At 39.1% G+C, this 22,461-nt stretch overlaps 1 protein-coding gene and 1 long non-coding RNA gene across 5 annotated transcripts in view; one reads left to right on the top strand and one right to left on the bottom strand.

The window, feature by feature from the left end:
* Positions 1-22,461, top strand: part of RIMS2 (regulating synaptic membrane exocytosis 2) — a 422,508-nt gene that overhangs the window by 230,784 nt on the left and 169,263 nt on the right. For all 4 annotated transcript variants that reach the window (XM_063131026.1, XM_063131028.1, XM_063131027.1 and 1 more), the window contains 4 exons: positions 235-365; positions 4,573-4,744; positions 5,794-5,947; positions 17,098-17,166. In XM_063131026.1, coding sequence (XP_062987096.1) covers positions 235-365; positions 4,573-4,744; positions 5,794-5,947; positions 17,098-17,166 — 526 coding nt within the window. The remainder of the gene's footprint in view (positions 1-234; positions 366-4,572; positions 4,745-5,793; positions 5,948-17,097; positions 17,167-22,461) is intronic.
* On the bottom strand, positions 354-22,043 carry LOC134401789 (uncharacterized). The gene is made up of 3 exons (XR_010025679.1): positions 21,553-22,043; positions 9,801-9,862; positions 354-895 (listed from the first exon to the last, which is right to left on the bottom strand). It is a non-coding gene; the product is annotated as an uncharacterized LOC134401789 (long non-coding RNA).

A 22,461-nucleotide genomic window follows, 5' to 3' on the forward strand; every position in this document is an offset into this window, starting at 1 on the left:
CCACCCCTACATATTTTACTGTATGAAAGACAGTGTTAAATAGATACATGTAGAAGACATTTCATTACATTTATTATAGATAGGCTATCATTTTGTACCCTAATGTCAGGAATCAAAAGGACATAAATTTTCTTCATTGCAGTAGTAAAACACACAAAATGGAAGACTAAAATCTACATTTATTATAAACTTTTGTAGTATTTGGGCTAACTAAAGCATATTTTCTCATTACAGATAAAACTATGGTATGACAAAGTTGGTCATCAATTGATAGTGACAATATTGGGAGCAAAGGATCTTCCTTCAAGGGAAGATGGGAGGCCAAGGAATCCCTATGTTAAAATTTACTTTCTTCCTGACAGAAGGTAGGATGAAGGAAAGGATTAATTATTTTATTAGAAATTAACACATATGTTCTATGGAAAAATTGTTTGGTAACTAGTATTGGTCATAACTTCCCACTAGGTATTGTTAAAAGGGATTTTTGTGACATAGGTAATGCAAGAATGAGAAGTACATTTGTGTCAGAATGTAATTAGATAATATTACAAAATGTATCAAATACTGTAGGATGTTATAAGATTTGACTTGTCAGTATAGTAAGCAAGTGGTATAATTCTCTGTGAACCCTTGAAGCAGGAGGAAATAAGTACAATCAATCAATCACACACATTAATATGCCTCTTCAGATTACCATTGTTTCTTCTTCGTGAACTCTGTGACTCACACATATGGGGGTTATACACCTTACAGCCGCTTTTTCTTTGAGATGCTATGCTTGGCTTCATACTGCAGGACTTCACCAGGAAGTAAGATCAGTAGTGGAGGACTTCCTGTTCAGCAGCAAAGACCTTTTCAGTACATTGATGGATGACACCCTCAACAGCATCTGCATCTGTAAAATGAAAACATTGCCTGGAAGATGGGAATGTAATCCCAAGCCTCAGTGACCTCTGCCAACCAACCACATCTGGCAATAGCCACCTCGGCCCCAACCCAGCTTGGGTCTGAGAAAAGCTTTCAGACAAAACTCATACTTCTCCTTTCACTCAAAAACACTGTTTCAGAAGAAGAAATATACCTCCATCTTACTCATGGCACACATCCTAAACAAATCAAACCACTTCTTTGACTCCTACAGAAGTACCCAACCTCAGGCTCTTTCTCAGCACAACAGGCTTTAACTCTTTCTCCACACCTGGAAGTCCATTACCACTGACAAGTCGGCAGCTGCTATTATCGCCTGAGGTTATTCCATTTGTTTATTTATTACATTTCTATACCACCCAATAGCCGGAGCTCTCTGGGCGGTTCACAAAAATTAAAACCATTCAAAGTATAAAACAACAGTATAATTGAATTCCATTGAATTCAAAGATCTCCCCCACCCCTGCCCTGGGATCTTCCACACTACTTGCCCTACTTGAGGTCTAAGAAAAGAAATCACTACCCTCTTGAGCCACGGGTGTGATAGAAAAAGATCTCTCTTGATGAAAGGAACACCGGTTTTTTCCCAGGTACTTTAGAGTTCCCTCCCCCAAATGGCCTGTACTTGCTCTTTTGGATATAAACCCCAAAAGAATTCAGGATTGCTACGATCTCCTCCATTCTTCCCTTCCTGCAGTGAGGAGACATGTTAGCAGCAGATCTTTGTAACACTTATTTCCACATGTCTCTACAACCTGTTTCTCGACCCTTTCTCAGATTTGCCTTGGGAAACAAGCTCTTCCAGGTAAAGCTTCTCCCTTTCAGCTTAGCCATGACACTGAGAGTCTTTATAAATTGCATGGCAGTAGTAGTGGCACAGCTAAGTCTTCAAGTGATCGTAATTTTTTCATACATAGATGACTGGCCTTTCATAGCTCCCTCTCACCACTGCCTCACTACCAACTTCAACATTGCTCTTTATGCTTCTGTAATCCCTCAGCCTCCAGGTCAACAAAGAAAAATTCTATCTCATCCCATTTCAAACCTGACATACAGGCACTTCTTGACTCCAAACAAACCCATGCCTACCAACCAGAGGACAAAGCAGACACCCTATGATGCCTCGCATTGGAATTAGGAGATACCTGGCAATGCCAAGCAACCAGCAGCCAGTGCCTCCTCTGGCTCATGCTCTCCACCACCTCAGTAACTCCGTTGCATGCCTCTGTATGAGACCACTCCAGTCATGGTTGCAACAAACCTTCAGCCAAGTAATGGACCCTCGGATTCATCTCCTATCTCTTCCCAGTTTAGTATCACTTTCCCTGCACTGGTGGATGGTTCCAACACACTTCTTACGGGGCCTCAGCTTCTGGTATCCCTCTCCATCCCTAACAGTCAGCATAAACACATCCCTTCATGATTAGGGAGCCCACTGTGGTTCCCTTGTGATCAGAAGACTGTGATCCAGTTAGGAGTGAATCCTATGCATCAACCAACTTAAGCTTCTTGCTATTGCCTAAGCCCTGTAGGCACTGAGGGCAATTCGTCCAAATTGCAATGGACAGTACCACTTTTACTCCACAAACCATGATCAGCTACTTCATAGGTTGTAGAGTGTGATCTGTGAACACTGAGAGCTGAGTTGTTTAGGAGTTAAAACAACCCGGCAGTTAACCCCACAACAAACCATAGGTTAATGTCTGGATAGTTTAGCCCCTAAACAACCCAATGTTTCCAGTTTGCAGATCACACTCCACAACCTACAAAGGAGTATATTGTGAGTTGTAGAGTAAAAGCAGAGGAGGCATGTACATGCTGCAGGAATTGTGGCCGCTTTCTCCTGCTCGTACAGGACAATTCATTAGATTTTGAACTGATACGATGTCATTATGTGTGAACAACCTCATAATATCAGAGAAAATTGCATTAAAATTTATATATTAATATAAATGTGCATGAAAATGCATGTTTTGTAAAGTCTGCATGAAAAATTCCCTGTATTTTTCTGTACAGTTCTCAAAATATACACACATATATATATACATTTTTTATTAAGTGATTTTTTATCAAATAAAGCATTTGTGTGCAGTTTTCTGTAATGTACACATTTTTTGTGGGAAGTTTCCCCACATTTTTAAATTTGCAAACTGCATCTCAAACTCAGAAAAGTGCAAATATTGGCACCAAAATAAAAGTACTTTGAAATTATAATTCATTCCTTTTAAAATAATTTTCACAGGAATTGCCTTCTCTTTCAAGGCAGGTAGTATAGATGTTTTAGTTTAATTATTCCTTGTGTTTCCTTTCAAGTTTAAAGTAAAAGCAGATTGTTCTACTGAATTAGTTCTCTTCTGACAGCAAAGCAGTCTCCCCTGCCCCTTTGAAGAATAAACTTACTAGGCAAAAATACATTTCCTTTATATGTAAAAACAACCTACTAGAAATAAACTGCTGTTAAACAATAGAAGCATTTAATTAGGTAAGGATGGGAAGGTCTGACTAAACAAATTATACAAGAGGGGGGAATCTCTAAAATAAGTTCAGTTCTCTAAAATAAACAAATCTTTAGTGTTACAATAAAGTTATTAACACTGTAGTCAAAAACATTATGTGACAATAAAAGGACTGTTCTGAAGTAAATTGCTGGATTCTATCATTGGGTGGGATTCAGGAGCAAAGCAGGCATTACTTTAAAACCGTATGTAGCAGCTACACCCCAGTGCACTCTAGAATAGATGCAAGGTCCCCAATCTAGATTGGGGTCCTAGCATGCACTGTAAGGGGCCTTTTAAAGCCCCCACACCTAAAAAAAGGGGGGGAAAGACATCACTGCTAGGTACAAATTTAAAGTAATGTTTGTTTTGACTGTCCAAGAACTGTGAGGAGAGTTCTGAACATGAAAAGAAGCTATCCTACATCCTCTCTCCTGCAATAGCCCCTTATGTCTCCTTCCTCTAAAATGTGAGATGTGGTGCGATGGGCTACAACTGGACAGAAGGGAATCAGTAAAAGTCAGGGACCTTTCTTTGTACACATGTTTTCTGCTCATGCAAGATGTTCACTGGATCCTTCCCATTGTTCTTTGTTTTGCCGATCTAGATAAAACTGGTTCGCAGGAGTTTATCTACCGATGGCAGAATTATTTATCTAATGTAATAATTATATACATAAGTATATTAATGAATTCCAGAAATAGCTTTGTTAGTCTTTTAATATACCATGAAATTGATCCAAAGAATTGCACAACCAGGTCTGCATTCCTAAGTGGGCTTTGGACCAGTATTTCTCAAAATGCCATCCCACATGCCATATGGCAAACCATTTTTGAAATTGAATATTAATAGCTTGTAACTCTTGTGTTTTAAGAAACTTGTTGTTAGGTGTGCTTCTTTAGATACTGGTGTATGTTATATTAATTTCATAGGATAACATAACTTCTTCAGTAAATGCATACAGCATATAAGTAGGATATCTACAGTACATATAGAAAGACTTTGCGAACATTCATATTTGTTAATATATCTCCAGCAAGCTTACTGTATCCAGGCAGTAAGCCTTATTCTTGTTCTGACAACTGTTATTTTATAAGATCCTTTGTTAAATAAAATAGCAACGCCTTTAATTTGTACTTTCTAATTGCAGTGATAAGAATAAAAGAAGAACCAAAACAGTAAAGAAAACTTTAGAACCCAAATGGAACCAAACATTCATTTATTCTCCAGTTCATCGGAGAGAATTTAGAGAACGAATGTTGGAAATTACTCTTTGGGACCAAGCACGAGTTCGCGAGGAAGAGAGTGAATTTTTAGGAGAGGTATTCATTCTTATCAATTCATTGTAAACAATAAAAAAAATCTCACTATTTAAAATAACTTATTAAGATCTGTGTGAAAAAAACTCTAATATGTCTCACATCCTATAGATCAGGTGATACTAACAACAGTATGATGCCAGCATTATATTGTGTACTCTCTGCAGAAAAGTAGACAGGAGAACAATATCACCAAACAAAAGATAAAACCAAGAGATTGGCCTCCTTTGTCCACTGCCATCCACCAAGCCCCCAGATTAGCTATGCATAGAAGGAACTAGTTTACGCATAGATGGCTTTAAAATGGGATTAGACAAATTCATGAAATATAAGGCAATCAATAGCTACTAGTCATAATGGCTATATATTATTCTAGTAGCGATGGCAATATGCTTTTATATACCAGTTTCTGAGGAACATAAGTGAGAGGGTACTGTTGTGCTCATGTCCTGCTTGTGGGTAGGGATGGGGCGAAAATCGGGATGGGCCCGAGAACTTGCCAGACTCCCTCCGTCCAGCCCTGTTGGGCCTTGGCGAACATGCCTGGCGGATTTTTGCCCAATGGTGCAGGTCTGTGCGGAACACATTTCCACCTTGGACCTGTGCGCGCCCTTTGTCCTTTCCCCCCCACTGTGGTAATGGCAGCCACCATTACCACAGCGGGGTGAAATAAGCAATTTCCCCAAGGCTAGTGTTAGTCCTTCTCCCTGCCAATGGGGATCTTAAAGGCCCTATTAATATGGCCTTTAAGCCCCCAATTAGCAGTGGGGGGAGGAGGAGAAGGGTTTTCCCCTTCTCTAAAGGTAGACTTCTCCTCTAACCCTTCTCCTTCTGCTTTCCCGTGCCCATTGTGGCCTGAAACGGCCTCTTAATACTTTCAGGCCACGATGGGCATCAGGGTGGGTAGGAAAGCATGTTGCATATTCAAAATGTCTCCCAGCATGTGCTGCAGCTCAACAACCATTGGTGAGCCTTGCCTATTGTGCAGACTGGGCCTGTGTATAATTTATAAAACATTTATAGTGTAACACCTTATTTTATTCTATTTTTAGATTCTAATTGAATTAGAGACAGCATTGCTGGATGATGAACCTCATTGGTACAAACTTCAGACGCATGATGTCTCTTCATTGCCACTTCCCCACCCTTCACCATATTTGCCACGCCGACAGCTTCACGGAGAGAGTCCCACACGAAGGTTGCAAAGTAGGTTATTAATTTTATTAATGGTGTGTTCATTTTTGAGTGGAATACATAAAATGTTTTATTTTAGATTGGAAATGCGTACATTGAGAAGATTTTTTTAAGCACTAATTTTAGTATTTTGATTGAGCTTTTTAAGTACTCATGAAAGGACATACTGAGAATTCATTGTTATATTGAGAAACATTTGCATTTCCTGTTTCTTTCCCTCCTTGTAGTTAACATACATTATGTATGAATAATGCTGCTTTGCACATTGTTGCTGTTGTAATGCGCCATATATTATAGCATTTACAACAGTTTATATAAACTTTATATAAAGGTGACTGTTGATAAAATGTGAACTACCCAGAGAGCTTTGGCCATGGGGCGGTATACAAATGCAATAAATAAATAAAATAATACTTTACTTTTGTGGCTCATGAACAAAAATCTGGAGGAGAATAGTAGACTTCATACCACAATATACAGGTCTCTGATTACTAATAGTTAATCTATTACTTGATAGTAAGACCAGCATGCAACTTTTCTAAAGGAGGAATCCTATGGCCCCTAGACATTGTCTGAGGGGCCATAAGACAGTGGGAATTCCCCCCTCTGAGGACAGAGACAGAGCTCCAACCTTGGAAGGGAGAGTTGGAGATCCAACCCCTCCCCCTTGCCTTGGTGGCTTCTGTCTCACAAGGGTGCAACACATAGGATTGCGCCCTAAATGAGTTTCTGCTTTTCTGTAAGTTTTTCTTTTCTTTTCAACTAATAGGTTATTCTCTTCACTTTTTAGTGAAGCTAAAAAGCTGTACTTTTTAGCATTGAAATATGAACGTTTAAATAGTAGATATAATCTTTAAAAATTTAAATATCCAACTTTTGTCTTTCATTTCAGTTAAAGTAGTATCTCTTGATTTTTTTAAAATTTATTCTGTCCTATTGCAGTTTTTCAGGACATATTACAACATTTAGAATACCAATAAAATTACCCCACTAAATCCCAATTGAAAAAGCCACCAAAACAGAGTAGGTTTGTTCTTGTTTCTAGAATATTCTTTGTCTCCAACTTTAGTTAGTCCTGTTAGATGGGAGTATTTCTTAAACATTGAGCAGTGCTGAGTTTCCTTGTTTAAACCATGTATACCTCCTTGCTCCTGCACCTTAAAAGGCAGCCAATGCCTTTTGATATACATCTTGTACATTGATGAAATTCTTAAAAGGAAACTGCAGATTTTAAGATTATGCCCCCTTGGTTATGCAAATCTAGAATTTGTTATATTGTGGAATGTCTAGTACAGGAATAACTAACCTCTGCATTCAGGAACAGAGATGTGACCACTATATTCTCCAAAGATTGGTCTAGGGACTAAAAGTGCATTTTGACCATCTCACTGATTGTCAGTCTGTTTAAGTAAAGCTGACAGGTACCAGTAAGGGCTTCATAGTTATGGAGTGCATGCTTCATACATAGCTTTCTTTTCTCTTTTCTCTGTTAATAACTTTCTAAATTACCCTAATTCTACTGTTATGAAATAAATTCTTCTCCCTCTCTCCTGATATCTAGAATCAGGACAGAGTATGTCTTTGCAGGACACATAATTAAGTAATGGAATTCACATTGACACACATTATGTGATGGTCACTAGTTTGGGCTTAGTCTACACATGTAGCAGAATAAGGAGGTACAATGGATTGTAACATTTCAGACTGCAGGGGTGTGAAACACATTTTTGAATGTGCGTCTGCAGAAATACTGTTGCATAATAGGAACAACCCTGCATGCTTTCATACACGGGGTGGGAGCATAGAGAATGTGTTGTCAACAACCACTTGTCTTGTTCATCCCCCTTGTCATCCTGTAACTTGATTGGTTTATTTCTCTCCCCTTCCTCTTTGCCTCTGAAGCTGGCAGCATGTGCTCTCTCTTTCTCCCTGAGGCCTTCTCTTACTTACGTTCATGCACCCAGCTTTGGGTGATGCTTAATAGTTGAATAGTGTTAGCCTTCTTCTGTAATGTGTATAAAAGCATCAATAAATTAAGTTGATTTAAACTTCTTCTACACTGGTACTAGCCTGCATTTATTCCCTCTAACAATAAATGCTGTGTTACCACACTTTGTTTGTATAAAGCAACTCTGGTATAAGTCATACCAGACTTTACAACAAATACAACTCTCTACAAGTAAAACAAAACACCAGCAACATTTGAGAGAAAGGTGCTGGCCCAACCTGGTTTCTGCTCACTTCTATTTACATGGAGGTTTTTCTTTTAAAACATGGGGATTATTAAAAATGTTAACTCCACTTGCAAATTGAAGTGTACATTACATTCTAAAATCTCAGGACTTCACTCCTCATTTCCACATCATTCTTCTGCATTTGTAGACAAGGGCCTATATGGCTTAAAATAGAATTAAACAAATACATGGCCTCTCAGTATTACCCTTGATAGTTAAAACTTCCTGACTGTTAGAGCAGTATGACAATAGAACCAATTACCTACGGAGGTCATGGGCTCTCCCATACTAGAGGCATTCAAAAGGCAGCTGGACAACCACTTGTCAGCTGTGCTTTAGGTGGATTCCTGCATTGAGCAGGGGGTTGGATTCGATGGCCCCTTCCAACTCTACTATTCTATGGTTCTGTGGAATCTTTGTATTTAGGCCTTTGCTAGACCTATTGGTAAATGCGTGACGGAGGAGGGGAGAGCCCGCGATGCAACTTTCGCAGGTTGTCAACGCTAGTCTATATGTCAGGTGCGACAAGGTCAAGAAGAGACCTGTCACGCCAAGCATTTTGTTTTTCCCCCTTAAAGGGCCGGCTGCGCACGAGCAAAAAGGTAAGGTAATTAAAAAAAAAAAAAAGATTCCCCCACTCCCCCCACCCTGCCCCCGATGGACGCAGTGCTCCTGGGGAGCGCTGCGCCCCGTGCGCGGCTCCCAGCCATGCACAAGTAATTGTGTGGAGCTGGGAAAAAGCCGTGGAAACGGGCCACATGCTCGTGGTCTCGAGCTTAGCCTGAGACCGCAGGAAAAACCGGGTCCAAAAGGGTAGTCTACATCCCAGGGCCAGGCAGGGTTGATCCTGTCTGAGCTTGGGATACCCTGTGCATCATCTGGATGCAGAGGGACGATCCCGGGTATCACCCCGGGATATAGCTTGGTCTAGCAAAGGCCTTAGAAGCAATAACAGAGGAATAGCTGTTGCTTGTGATGAACAGGGGAGTCTTCATGCACCAATTTTTAGCTTCCTATAAACACCTGGCTAGCCACTGTTGGAAACAAGATGCTTATCTACATAGATCTTTGGCTGATCTAGCATGTGTCCTCCTGTATTCCTTGAAAATTACTTCTATCCCTTTCATTTTTATTATGTAAATGTTCATGGTTCTTGGACTTCTGGAATGATCTACAGGGGTGGAAAATTTGTCTCCTTCCAGATGTTGTTTGACTACCGCCCCCATCATCTCTGACCATTGGCCATGCTAGCTGGGTCTGATGGGAGTTGGAGTCCAACAATATCTGGAGGACCGCAAGTTCCCCAAGACGGCTCTAAACAGAATGATTATTCATAAGAAAATGTAATATAAACTAAAAGCAGAACAAGCCTGAGTTCAGGGAATTTTTATTATATTCTTAACAATTTTTGTTTAGACACAAAGGCTCCATAGTGGATATTAAGTAAAATAATGACATACATTGTTTCTCTTTCACGCTTTTACATATTTCTTCTCTTTTATGAAATCAGTGTCTTGGGCATGTTATATTGATTTGCTTGTTGGAATGTTTTTTACCTAGGTGATATGAGTATATTTTGTATTGTAAGTCATGAATGAGGTATTTGAGGCTGCAATCCTATGCACACTTACTTGGAAGGAAATCACATTGAACTCAGTGGGTCTTACTTTCAGAAACTTCGTGTAGAGTTGAGCTGTAATTCAACAAAAAAGTTATTGAACAATGTACAGTGATGATAAATCTCATTATAAGGTACCTAAAGTTAAAAAAACTATCAAACAAAAATTTGTTGAGAAGAGAAGAACTAAGGATACTATAGAAAATGTAGCTGATCTATAGTATACTCCAAATTTTCAAAATGTATAACCACAGAACATTGCTGATATGAACTTGGCTTGGTTCATACATCTTTGCCTTAGGCTTGCATGCTTCCTCTTTCCACGCATACCATGTGCTTTGATTCACTTTTTGGTTTGGTCAAACCATAGTTTGCCATCTGAATCAGGTAAAACTACAGCTTGCACAAACCATAGTTTGCCTACAAACCAGAATCGGATAACATAGTTTGAAGTGCGTTTCAGTTCCAGTTTAGAGGCAAGCTATGTTTGCACAGACCAAAATCTGTCTGATTCCAACATCATGGTTGAACATGAATTGATAGAAGAAATTAGGGTTCAAGAAAAGAAGTGAGGAGAGGAAGTGGGAGTGAGAGTGGAGTGTTTTAATCTTTCTGTGTGTAGTTTCTGATTTTAATGGTTAAGGAAGGTAATGTTATTTGGACAATGCTCAACCATTCCAGTTTGGTAGTTCAATTGGAACTTTGCCTCCAATTTGTTCTGCTCCATACTTTGACCCTTTATAGAAACATGAGTTTAGTCAGCAGTAACAATGAATAGAGACAAGTTCTCTGTGCAAAAAAACAAATGGGGGACGGGGGGAGAAAGTGTCATGTTTACTGTTGTCTTCACTAGTGCATGGTGGAAACTCACCAGAATTTGAGGAGTTTGTCATCGAGGTGACTTTCTATGTATCAAGTATGTGAGACCTCTTGAGCCAGTACCTTTTTTCTTGGGTCACATAGGGGGTGATGGATAGAAAAGGTGGTGATTCTGCCACATCTGAATACCTATATAGGAATGCCCATTTGAATGTCCTGGTGGGTGTTTGTACCTGTGCTCCTGAGGCAGAGTACCTGTAAGGCAGCCCTCCCCAATCTGATTCCCTCCAGATGTTTTGGACTACAACTCCCAGCATTCCTGACTATTGACGATGCTGGCTGAAACCAATGGGGGTTGAAATACAAAACAACTGGAAGACCCAGGTTGGGCAAGACCACTAAAAGGGTTTTGAGAAGTTCCATGCATCCTTTCTACCTTATTGTTATTCTTAGCTGTTTAATGTTTTTGCAGAGTGAGTAGTTCTTAATCATAGGAGCAGAATAGCATAATAATAATAATAATAATAATAATAATAATAATAATAATAATAACAACAACAACAACAACAACAACAACAACAACAACCCGCCTCTCCATTTGGATCAAGGCGGGGAACAACAATAAGTATAAATACATAAAATTGATTAAAAACAGTATACTTTATTAAAACATCCTAAAATTCCACTGGGTAGGCCTGCTGGAAGAGATCAGTCTTAAAAGCTTTCTTAAATGCTAAAAAACTTTTAAGTTGACGAGTCTCCTCTGGCAGGCCATTCCAAAGTCTGGGAGCAGCAGAAGAGAAGGTCTTCTGGGTAATACTTGTCAGCCTAATTTTGGCTGACTGAATTAGATTCTTCCCAGAGGACCTGAGTGTGTGTGGCGGACTGTATGGGAGAAGGCGATCCCGCAGGTAGCCTGGACCCAAACCTTTTGGGCTTTAAAGGTAATAACCAACACTTTATACTTTGCCTGGAAGCTAATCAGCAGCTAGTGAAATGATTTTAAAACTGGTGTAACGAAGTCCCCCCTAGGTGTACCAGTGACCAATCTGGCTGCCATATTTTGAACTAATTTCCAGACTAGACACAAAGGTAGCCCTATGTAGAGTGCATTGAAGAAGTCGAGCCTCGAAGTTACCAGCACGTGCACTACCGTCTTTAGGTCTTTCTACTCTAGGAAAGAGCACAGCCGGTGTATCAGCTGAAGCATGGCAACATGTCTTGATGCATGAGCCCTTTTCCCTGTCCTGCTCATTCTGTCACATTGCCGCTGCCCTCCTACTCATTCTATTAGGCCAGTGGGACCCACCCCTAGTGCAATGGTGAGTTAGCACTTCCCAAAGTAACCCCGGAAACTAGTAGAAGCACTTGTTTCCAGATCAGGACAGGTCAGTGGAACTCCCTTCTGCAAGTTCCACTGATCTGCTCTGTTCCAGAAATGAGTGTTTCCGCTTGTTTCCAGTTGCTTTAAGGACAGCTAGCTCCCTGTTATGCTAGCGGTGGGTGCCACTGGCATGTGGATAGAACAGGATACTCCCCTTAGATTAAATTGAAAATAATATGACCCTCACAGGAATTGTTTGTACTTCTTTTTGCATAATGTTGCGTTCTGGTTTGTATGGATCTTAAATATAATCTCTTTGTCTGCAATTCTAAATTATTAGGATTATGGAATTACTTAGTAAGCCCTATTGCGTGCAGTAGGACTTACCTCCGAGTAAACATGCATAGGATTGCTCTGTAAGGCATTTATTAAGTAATTCATAACTGCTCTTCCATATAAAAATTGCAGTTATCCATACCTAAATCTCCAGATTATAAACATCCCTGTTGCATGCCAAGACCTCATGTATTTTTTTCTGATATCACTTCATTTTAACATTTGTTTTCCAGATAAAGGCTTATATTCATATAATTCAGGTAAATTATAAGCATGCTGTGTATTGCTTGCATACATATACAGAATTTATTTTATGTTATTGATGTGCTTCCGCTACTTGTTGTGCACAGTTCAATTGGTAATTTGCTCTGTGGATTTGCATTATTTCTACTTTTAGTTGCTTAGCTTTATAAGCATTTTTCTGAAAAATCCAGTGATTCTCTGAATTATTTATTTGTTGCGACTCTATGTGAGGGTATATATAACAATATTAGTAAGTATATTGATTGTATCTCATCGTTAGTGAGAGTTTTGTTAAAAAATAAAATTATACCACTACACTATGCTGTGATTTATTAAAAAATCTTTCCTGATGCAAAACTAAGTAGGTAAAATACTATTGAGGATAATGTTGCATTATCTTATAAACGTGCAAGTGCTTATTTATGCTTTACTATCAGTAAAGCATAAATAAATATTTAGTATCAATATGAGTTTCTAATCACCATGCTTAGTAATCAGTAAAACACCCCCTTTATAATCAAACCCACCTCTTACACACTAAACAGTTTTCTGTATCATCGTCACACATCTGTACTTAATGGTACATTGTGATTTATATATTTTTGTGTCATTTTCAGTCCTTAGTTCATGGATGCCATTGGCTTATCCACATTATTTCCCTCAATGAAGGCCATCCCTTTGTGGAGGTAGTGATTGCGCTACTGTTGATAGAATCCATGGATGCATTGCCTTGTTCTGCACATGGAGGTACTACCTCCGCTATTATTTAACCATACTGCCATTTTAAGTTACATATGCTTCTACAGGAGAAGAGAGGGCAGCACCTGGGACCTGAAGTGTGACCAAAATATGGAGGCTAGAAATTGGCCTATGTAATTATTTATCAAGTCTCTTTCTAAAACATTAATCACGTGGTTTAATCTTTCTCTGGGGTAATACTCTACGATTTGTCCTCTTTATTCTGTTTAAACTAGATTGAAACCAAGTTATAGTATTCTAATTTTGTTCTGTCCAGTATAATAGTAATATTGCTTCTTTAATACATCCCAGTATATAGAAATAATTTTCATTTTTGCTCCATTGCTAAAATTTGTTCATAGTGTTATCTCATCTATCAAATCAGATCCTTTGTGGAAAAACTACTTCATGATGATAATCTTTGTCCAATATTTTTTTTAACTCTCCCCCGCTATCAACATGTTTAGCATTTTATATTTGTCCTTTTCTTTTACACCTTAGTTTTTAAATTTATCACATAGTGAATCTTAATTCTGCCTTCAGAAATAGTTGTAGCATTTTCCAACTCTGTGCTATTTCCACATTTTTTTGTGGAAACTTTCCCTTCATATAATTTATTAACAATATTGAACCAGAACCCAGAAATAATTCTCCTGGGACTCAGTTTATATTGAGGTGGATTGACTTTAGTTCCCATTAAAATTAGTTAGCCAAGCTAAATTATAACAAACTTGTCCCATTGATTTCAGTGAGACCTAAGTTCATTTAACTTATTCTGAATCTAACCCATTGCTTCCCAGTTAGAGTCCATTCATATTATTACATTCTTCGATTTTTACAAGCTGTGTATTCACTTAATACAAAGGCCATGGCTAGACCTACCGGGTCTAGTGCGACGAAGGGGGGAAGGATCTCACGATATGGTTATCACGAGATCTCCTCATCTGTCTACATGCAGTGCGCGATGTCCCAGGAAGAAGAGGATGTCGCGCCTGCCATTTTTTTAAAGGAGTAGGAACACACGAGCGCTTGAATGCAAACTGTACGCTTTTTAAAATAATAATAATAATTCCCCGGTCCCCCACCCCACCCGATGAGCACAGAGCTCCTGAGGAACTTTGTGCCCCGTGCCCAGCTCCTGGCTCCTTGGGGTTACTTGCGAGGAGCCAGGACAACCTGCAACGCCCAGCCACACATTCCGCAGTCTCAGGATCATCCGGAGACCACAGAAAAAGTGGGCTAAAAGGATAGGGTAATATCCCAGGCCAAGGGAGGGATCATCCCTCCCTGCTCCCGGGATCCCCTGAGCGTCATGTGAATGCACAGGGATGATCCTGGGGCGATCCACGGGATATCGCCCCATCTAGCCATGCCCAAAGACCTTCCAGCCAGTGTACTCCAGCTCAAATTTATTGGGTGGAATTATTTGAAAAGCCTGGCTAATGTCAGGGTACATTACAGTTTCTACTTTTATCCATGAAAACTACTACAGTGTCAAAGAAGAAAATGAAATTGTTTTTTACTTTATTTGTCCTTCTAGCCATTATTTCCTTTTCTTTTAGGAATTTACAAAGTATTGCTTTAAAATAGTACAAGGAACTATAGAACACTGCAATTTCCCCTGGTTCTTCAGTCAAGGATTTGATTTTTTAGCTGTCTTCCTTTTATGCTTTGAAAAACACAGATGGGATGTGTATTTTTCAGCCATTTCAGCTCTTCTTTCTGCTCCATGAATGTTTAAGTATTTTTTTATTCTTGATGAGAGTCCTGCAGTGTCTTGGACTATATAATTCATTAACTTACAGATCTGTTCAAATGCAACATGTTCAATTCATGAATCCATCCTTAATTTATACTTTCTGTACTTGCTTTGCATTTCTTTTTCTATCCACCAATACCTGAAGCTGTGTCCTCATCCTATAATCTCTGTGTTGGGAATGAATCTTGAGATTTATATCATTCCAGAGTGCCACGTCTGATCATGAAAAGAAGTTGTAATTAACTTTTTATACAAACATTGGCTTTTAATAGTCTTTAAAACTTACTGACAAGAGTTCTCCCTATACTCTTTTGCTCAGTGTAGCTCTCATCACCCAAAGAATATACTTACATATGCTCCTACCATCCCTTTCCATCTCTCAAATTAACAATGCCCTTTCCCTCCCCTGAACCGAGGTTCAACATGTTTACGCTCAAGTCAACCAAAGTTAAAAGTAATCAGGATTTACTCCTAACCTAAGATTTCTAATCAGCTTCAAATGCTGATTTTAAAGGTTAGGTTATGAACAAATCATGGTTCACATTAACCATAGGGCTTTTATTTATTGGTGTGTTTATTTAGGATCCTGGAGGGGCTTACAAAGATAACTAGTATGTACCTACCCTCAAGTATACCATCTAAATTTAAGACATGACATATAAGGGATGGGGAGGGAGGAGGAAAAAAAGCAAGTTTAAGTTACAGTGAATATAATGACCAACTGGGATGGCAAAGGGCAGCTGGTCTCTCAGCAGAAGAGGTGAATATCTGTGATTTTCCTTTCGCCTAGCAGCCTGATGGAATGGCTGTAGCTGGTGACTGTTGAGGGAAGGCTAAGGCATGGCTTCCACTAGGTGAAAGATTAGGGTGGGCCAAAGGCGGTGGAATATTCCTGCTTCTCTTCATTTTCCCTGTCTATGTAGATCTCACCAAACCAGGGTAAAGGGACAGCAAAGGGAATTTGCATAAGAAATGACAGGAAGGTAATGAGCATGTAATCTTGTGGACCATTCCCATCCCTTTAATAATGGCTGACAATAGATAGCATTAAGTCTGAATTGAACCCTGGATTAAGACTGCTGTGAAGAAGTCAGAAACCTTTGTATTGGAATGGAAGAAATTTATAGTTGTTAATAACAGCCTTGTTAATAACAGTTCCACAGTTTTGGGATAAAGTGGTGAATTAAAATTATATCCAGTGGTAGAATACTTTTTATGTTTGTACCCAAGGTACAGGGCTTTAGTCATACACTAAACCATTGTGCTGTCAAAAGCATAGGCCTGATGTTCAAGAGGAAGGATATACTTATTTGAGGTTATGCTCAGTGGTTCAGTTAGCTGATTTTAGACTCTGGACTTAAGTCGTAATGGACGTTACTTCCCTTACTTTAAAATGTAGTATGTCATTCTTGCTGTGTGTGGGGGCCGTCCTGCTCATTCAGGTGAGCCATGGACCTCTGTCCCAAAGCCTTGCCCTGATGGCTTCATTGATTTTGCTGTGTCTCATTCTGCATTGAACAACAGCACCCTTGGTCCTTGCAAAAATGGAAGAAGGGAGGACCTTTCTTTTCCCCACTGCATTTGATACCTACCTACACAACTGTTGAGGGATATGTATATTAATCTGTTCAACATGTTTCATTCCGTTATCTTCACTGACTTATCCAGCTAGTCCTTTTGTATCTTATTTGCATTCTGAAAGAGGGTTAAATTGTCTTCTCCTGCCCAATACGATTCTTGTACTGTTGACAAATAGGTTCAGTGTGGTTGGTTGTAAACTGTTGGACTATTTCTCTCCTACTGTGTAGAAAACAGAGAAGAGGGTAAGCATGCTTATATAAAATTAAGCCAGAGCCTAGTATGTTTTTTCTTATGTGATCTCCTCTTAAGCTCTTATTTTAGTAAGTGCTGTGCTCACTCTACTAATATTTAAAATACTGCTTTTTATGTATGTCCACAGCTATAATTTGTCTTACATGAGACAAATGAATATTGAGCCTTATTAATGATTATCAGTAAACTTTAATAAATGTGGCACACATTTAATATAATAGCTATAATTAATCCTATAATAACTCTCTTTTTTTTCAGGGTCCAAACGAATAAGTGATAGTGAAGTCTCAGACTATGATTGTGACGATGGAATAGGAGTAGTGTCAGGTAACAAATTTATAGACACATTGTTTTGAACTCTGCTGTGGTGAATTCAGTGATTCTCTTTTCTGCAAATATGGTTCAGTGAAGAGTCTTCTTCATTTTAGAAATGCCATGTGATAAGTTTGCTGCAAATGGGAACTAGTACTTTTGTCTTTGTATGATATCTGAAAGATTTCTTTTATAATATATGTTGAAATATTTTAGACATATAATATTTTGTGATTTCAGATATTTTGTACTAATTATGGAAATAATGAAGTAATGACGTCCCAAGTCAGAAATTTAGGAAATTATTACTTGTAGAGGCACAGTTATTAAAACAAACACATTCATAAGCTGTTTAAACCTAGAGAAAAATGAGAAATATTAAAGTTAAATATTAAAATCCTTTTCACTTTTAGTCTAGCTTGAACTAGCAAGTGCCACAAAATCCAAGCATTCATGCATAACAAACAAAATGTAATTGGAAAACTATTGTGCCTTCTGATCTTCTAAATATTTGGCAAAAAAATTGAACTGCTTTGCATTTGCTATTATTACCAGTTGCTATCCTGGGAATCCAGCCCAACTAACTTAACCTAATATATACTGAGTAGGTTTTGTACACAACGATAAAACAGTATTCTTCAAAAATCTGGCTTATTGGGAAGGAACATGCATGCTTCTGCCTTTTGCCTGATTGGCTCCTCCTGCCAGCAGAAGCAGTTAAACCAGGAAACCTGTGATCATGTTTTGTTTAGTTTTGCTCTTCTAACAAGCCAGAATCATAAGCCAGGGTTTGTTCTTGGCTTATGATTCTGCACCAGTGCACTTTCTCATTAGAAACCCACTTTCTCAGGAATGTAGAGGTGGGCTTTATCGAGAGGTATTGAGGGTTGGCAAGTTGAGAGATATTACCCTGGGTAACAGAAAGAACACCATAGACATCCCAGTCATTTGGGTACTTAGGCCATTGCTAGACCAGACTATATCCCGGGCTGATACCTGGGATACCCTCCCTGGCCCAGGGATATAGCCTACCCCTTCTAGCCCGATTTTGCCCACAGTCTCAGGCTGAGCCCGAGACCACAAGCATGTAACCCGTTCTGGTGCTTTCCCCAGCTGTGCGCAATTACTCGCGTAGCTGGGAGAAGCCGCACACAGGGCGCAGCGCTCCCCAGGAGTGCTGTGCCCATCGGGGGCAGGGGGGGGCGGGGAGAACAATTTTTTTTAAAAAAACCAACTTACCTAAGCACACAAGCGTTCGTGTGCATCCGGCTCCTTTAAGAAAAGAAAAAAATGGTGGGCGTGACAGCTCTGTTCGTGAGTTCGTTGTGCCTCGCATGTAAACGAGGGCGAGATCGCACGATAGTTGCATCGCGGGCTCTCCCCTTGTCCGGCGTGGATTTTAAGGTAGGTCTAGCAAAGGCCTTAGTCTTGTTTTTTCTTTTGGCTTAGGCACTCATCATGTTTGTGCATCTCAGCTCAGCTCTGATATAAACCTTGGGCTCCCTTTATTTCTAAGATTATTCATCATGATTCTTCGTAGCACTCTCCTTGCTCAACTCCGGTGCCTAGTATCCACAAAGCAAACAAATTGCCTTGTTTGCTCACAAATCTGTGTTGACTTGTGCATCCAGAGAAAGCCTTACCCCCTAGTAAAGCTCTCACTGAGTCAAAATTTGGTTCCGTAAGTGACATTTTTACCCTGTGAGTTCCTTGCTTCCTTTTTAGTGTTTCACAGTGGCCTGCATCTTCCATATGAGTTTTGAGTACAAACATCTGTTGTGTGCGTGCCACATTTCTGGAAAATATCCCTTTGTTCCTGCGTCCTTCTTGACACATGTGAGTTTGCATATGTGTCTGAACAAGGAGCAAAGCAACAAAAATGTGGTGTTTATACTTCTTTGACATAATTTATTATGGCTGAGTATTAGTATTTCACAGGGAATTTTGATATTCTGACAATATAATACCATGGTATATGGTATCTAGGGGTTTCATAAACTTTGAATATCTGTATTCCTTTCAATTGCATGAGTACCCCACCGCAATTGATGACATTTGAGGGGGAGGAAGTTATTGTTTTTCTTTTGTATTTTTTTCTCCACAATTTTGTGGATGACACTTGGTTTTGAAGTATGGCATGCTTTATTGGTTCTGGTTTTCTGTTCACAATTTGATACTTTGATAGTGCTGAAATTGGGAAATGGAGTGAAAAGTGGAAGGGGTGTCTTATTTCCCACCCCAGTATCTTGCTTTTTCCTGTTCTGCTGTCAGTGTAAGAACTTTTTGATTTATTTCTCATTTTCTTGTTTTAGTATTCACATCTATCTCTCAATTTTGGTTCTTGAACTCAACTTGCAACTTCATCATGTTGTCATCCTGATTTAAGTATTTACCTTGATTACATCAAGTGCAATATCAAATAATCTTGTCTGTACTGTTCCCTCGTCTTTATCCCAATTCTTTCATTTTGTGTTTGCAAGTTTTACTTAATCATACGGTTTACTTAAACTGCTTTTGCTGTTTTTGCATTCTTACATATTAAATAGTTCATCATCTCAAAATATAGAGGGCACAGCTCTATGAAGCAGTCCCAGAAATAAGTACAGCCACAAACTGTACTTTGAAAATGGTAGAAGCTAGGTAGTGTAGTTTTCCATAGGTCATAATGTTCATTCCTGAATAAGACAGATCAGAAGGAAATATACCTGAAAGCTAAGAGGCGAGAGTTCTTCTAGAAAACAGTTCAAAAATTGTTTGGATGAGGGGTTTTCCCAGTGCTAATTGGTAGGTGTTAAATTATTTGTAATTTATTTGGCCTAAAATACTCATCTAGTTTGTACTCTAATTTGATGTGAAAACATCTCATTATCTTTTCAAGAACATTGCCAGGCTAGGATTATTACTTAGTAAAAAATACATACAACCCAGACGTTAAATATTCTGCTGGTATAAAGCCACATTCATTTCCATAGGTCTTGTGCCAAGAGGGTACTTTGAAGTTAAGACTTTCTTTGTAGAGCTGCTGATAAACAATTATCTTCCCAGTGCTGTAACAGTGCCTTCCTTTCTATGCTGAAATTTCTGGTTGTACATTTCTGGCCAAGTGTGCAGCTGATTTAAAATAGCTGTGCAGTGAACTGCATGCTACATAATCTGCTTAACGTTTCCAGAAGTTGGTGAATTAGCATCACCTAATCGTTACTGTTCTGCTTCAAGTTGCAAACTAATGACGTATTTCTCAGATTTAGCAACTGCATGATAGAGTTTGGTATGCTGTTATATATGTCAAAACCATCCTCGATTGAAGAGGCTAATCTGTTATTCTGTGTAAGAAATATGACAGGACTATAAAATAAACCCACACAATAATAATGATAATAACAACAAAAGTGCCATGAAAGATACTTTTCTCCCCTCCCCGACATACCTATTTCTTTATTTATTTTTGGAATGAATGATCTTCCATTTACACAGTTCAGGATCTTTTGCTATGCAAATGACTGTACCCTAGATGAATGATTGGTCCAATATAATCCATCTTTACTCTCAACATTCCAGTTTAACTCCTTTTCACCTGACATGCTTTCTCCAAATCCAATGCACTGCTGTTGTGTAACTGCAAATATCTAGTACCCACAGGCTTCTTCCCCCGCCCCCCCCCCCATGCCCAATGCCCATGTCCTTATTTTAGCAAAAGGATGAGTAGAATGTGGGAGCTTGCTAGGTGCCTGGGTTTGGGTTTTAGCTGTGTGGGGTAGGGGAGCAAGTGCTTGATCCTTATCCTGCCTCCTGGTTCTGTACTCTAAATCACCCCTCAAAGCTGCTTTTCCAGTCTGGAACCCCTAGGTAGGAAAAGAGGCTTGGGTGTGGCAATATGGAGAAGTGAAACACAGCCTCTTGCTGCTTCTCTGATCCTGATCAACCAAAGCTCTCCAAAATCATTCCTGACAGTTACTGAGATACCCTGGACTCAGGAAGGACATAGCGAATCTATGCCTTCTACTGAATATAACAGATAATTGTAACTGCCCTGCAAAATAATCTTTCTAATTCTAATACCTTAGTTGCCTTTTTCTAGGTTGTGTCTCTCTTAAGGCTGTCTCATGTTTTTTTTTCCTGTTCTCCCTTGTGTTTGTAATTGCTCCCCTTGTAATATAATCAGCACATTTAATGGCCATGCTGGCAACCTCCCCCACCTTCCAGATTTTTAATTAAGATACTAAGTGTTGGCACTGCTAAAGGTCTCCCCCATGGAACCAGTGAAAATGCATTATGAGCACATTAGCAGCAACATACCACAAATTAGTATTTTCCAGATGAGGGACTGCTTAATTTAAAACATGATACAATGAAATTTAACATTCATACTCTGCCTTAACCTTTATGAAATGTATTTCTTACTTTATCAAGATTCTTTTTCATGTTGACTATTCCATAGTATACTTTCATTTTCTTGGTGTAGGCTGTTGTTTTTCTGCTTGGGAATTCAATGATTCAGAATAAGTAGGGCAGTATCTTTTATTGCAACAGCCTCTACTGGCAAAGGCTTATGCAAGGGGCTGATAACAACAACACCCCTGTCATATCATCTTGCTGGCAGTCTTGGCAGCAATCATATGATGTCAACAAATGTTCACTGGCATTTCAACTGCTGAGGTAATGAAACTCAACCACAGAATGTTGGCAAACAAACTAGTTTTTATGAGGGAGGTAAAAGTTTGCTTGAGATTAAAATTTCACAGGCAGGAGGGAGTGTGGATAAGGGCAGTGAGGATTGGAAAACTGAACGGGAAGAGGGACCAAGAAATAGGGAACCTAAAAGGTAGGTTCATCATAGTGAGGAAGGAAGGGAGCAAAATATTTTGGAGGAAACCTGAGGGAAAGATAAGCAAGAAATAGGGCTTAAGAACATATAGACTTAAGAACAGAAGCTGCATGTTGTTGGCAAAAGTGTGGGGTGAGGTACATACAACAGGGCTGGGACATTAAAAATGGTCAAGCATCAGTGTGGCTCAAATAAACAGAACAATAGTAAGTAGTGGGCTGAAAAAGAAGATTTGGATCGTTATCACGATGCATAAAATAACAAGTTATAAGCTATTATGGGAGAGAAGAATGAACTTCATCCAGACTTCAAATCAGTTGGATGCAATTATTGCAATAGACATATAACTGTTAAGTTGGTGTATTCTATTGTAATTGGTATGATTGTGATGGAAAAGTTATTCTCGGAGTTCCGTTGAAAGAGAATGTTGTTTCTAATTCTTGTTTAACTGTATGTTTACACAACTTGGTGGGAAATTTTGTAGT

The sequence above is a fragment of the Elgaria multicarinata genome, chromosome 7 (genome assembly GCF_023053635.1).
Source record: "Elgaria multicarinata webbii isolate HBS135686 ecotype San Diego chromosome 7, rElgMul1.1.pri, whole genome shotgun sequence".
Lineage (NCBI taxonomy): Eukaryota > Metazoa > Chordata > Lepidosauria > Squamata > Anguidae > Elgaria > Elgaria multicarinata.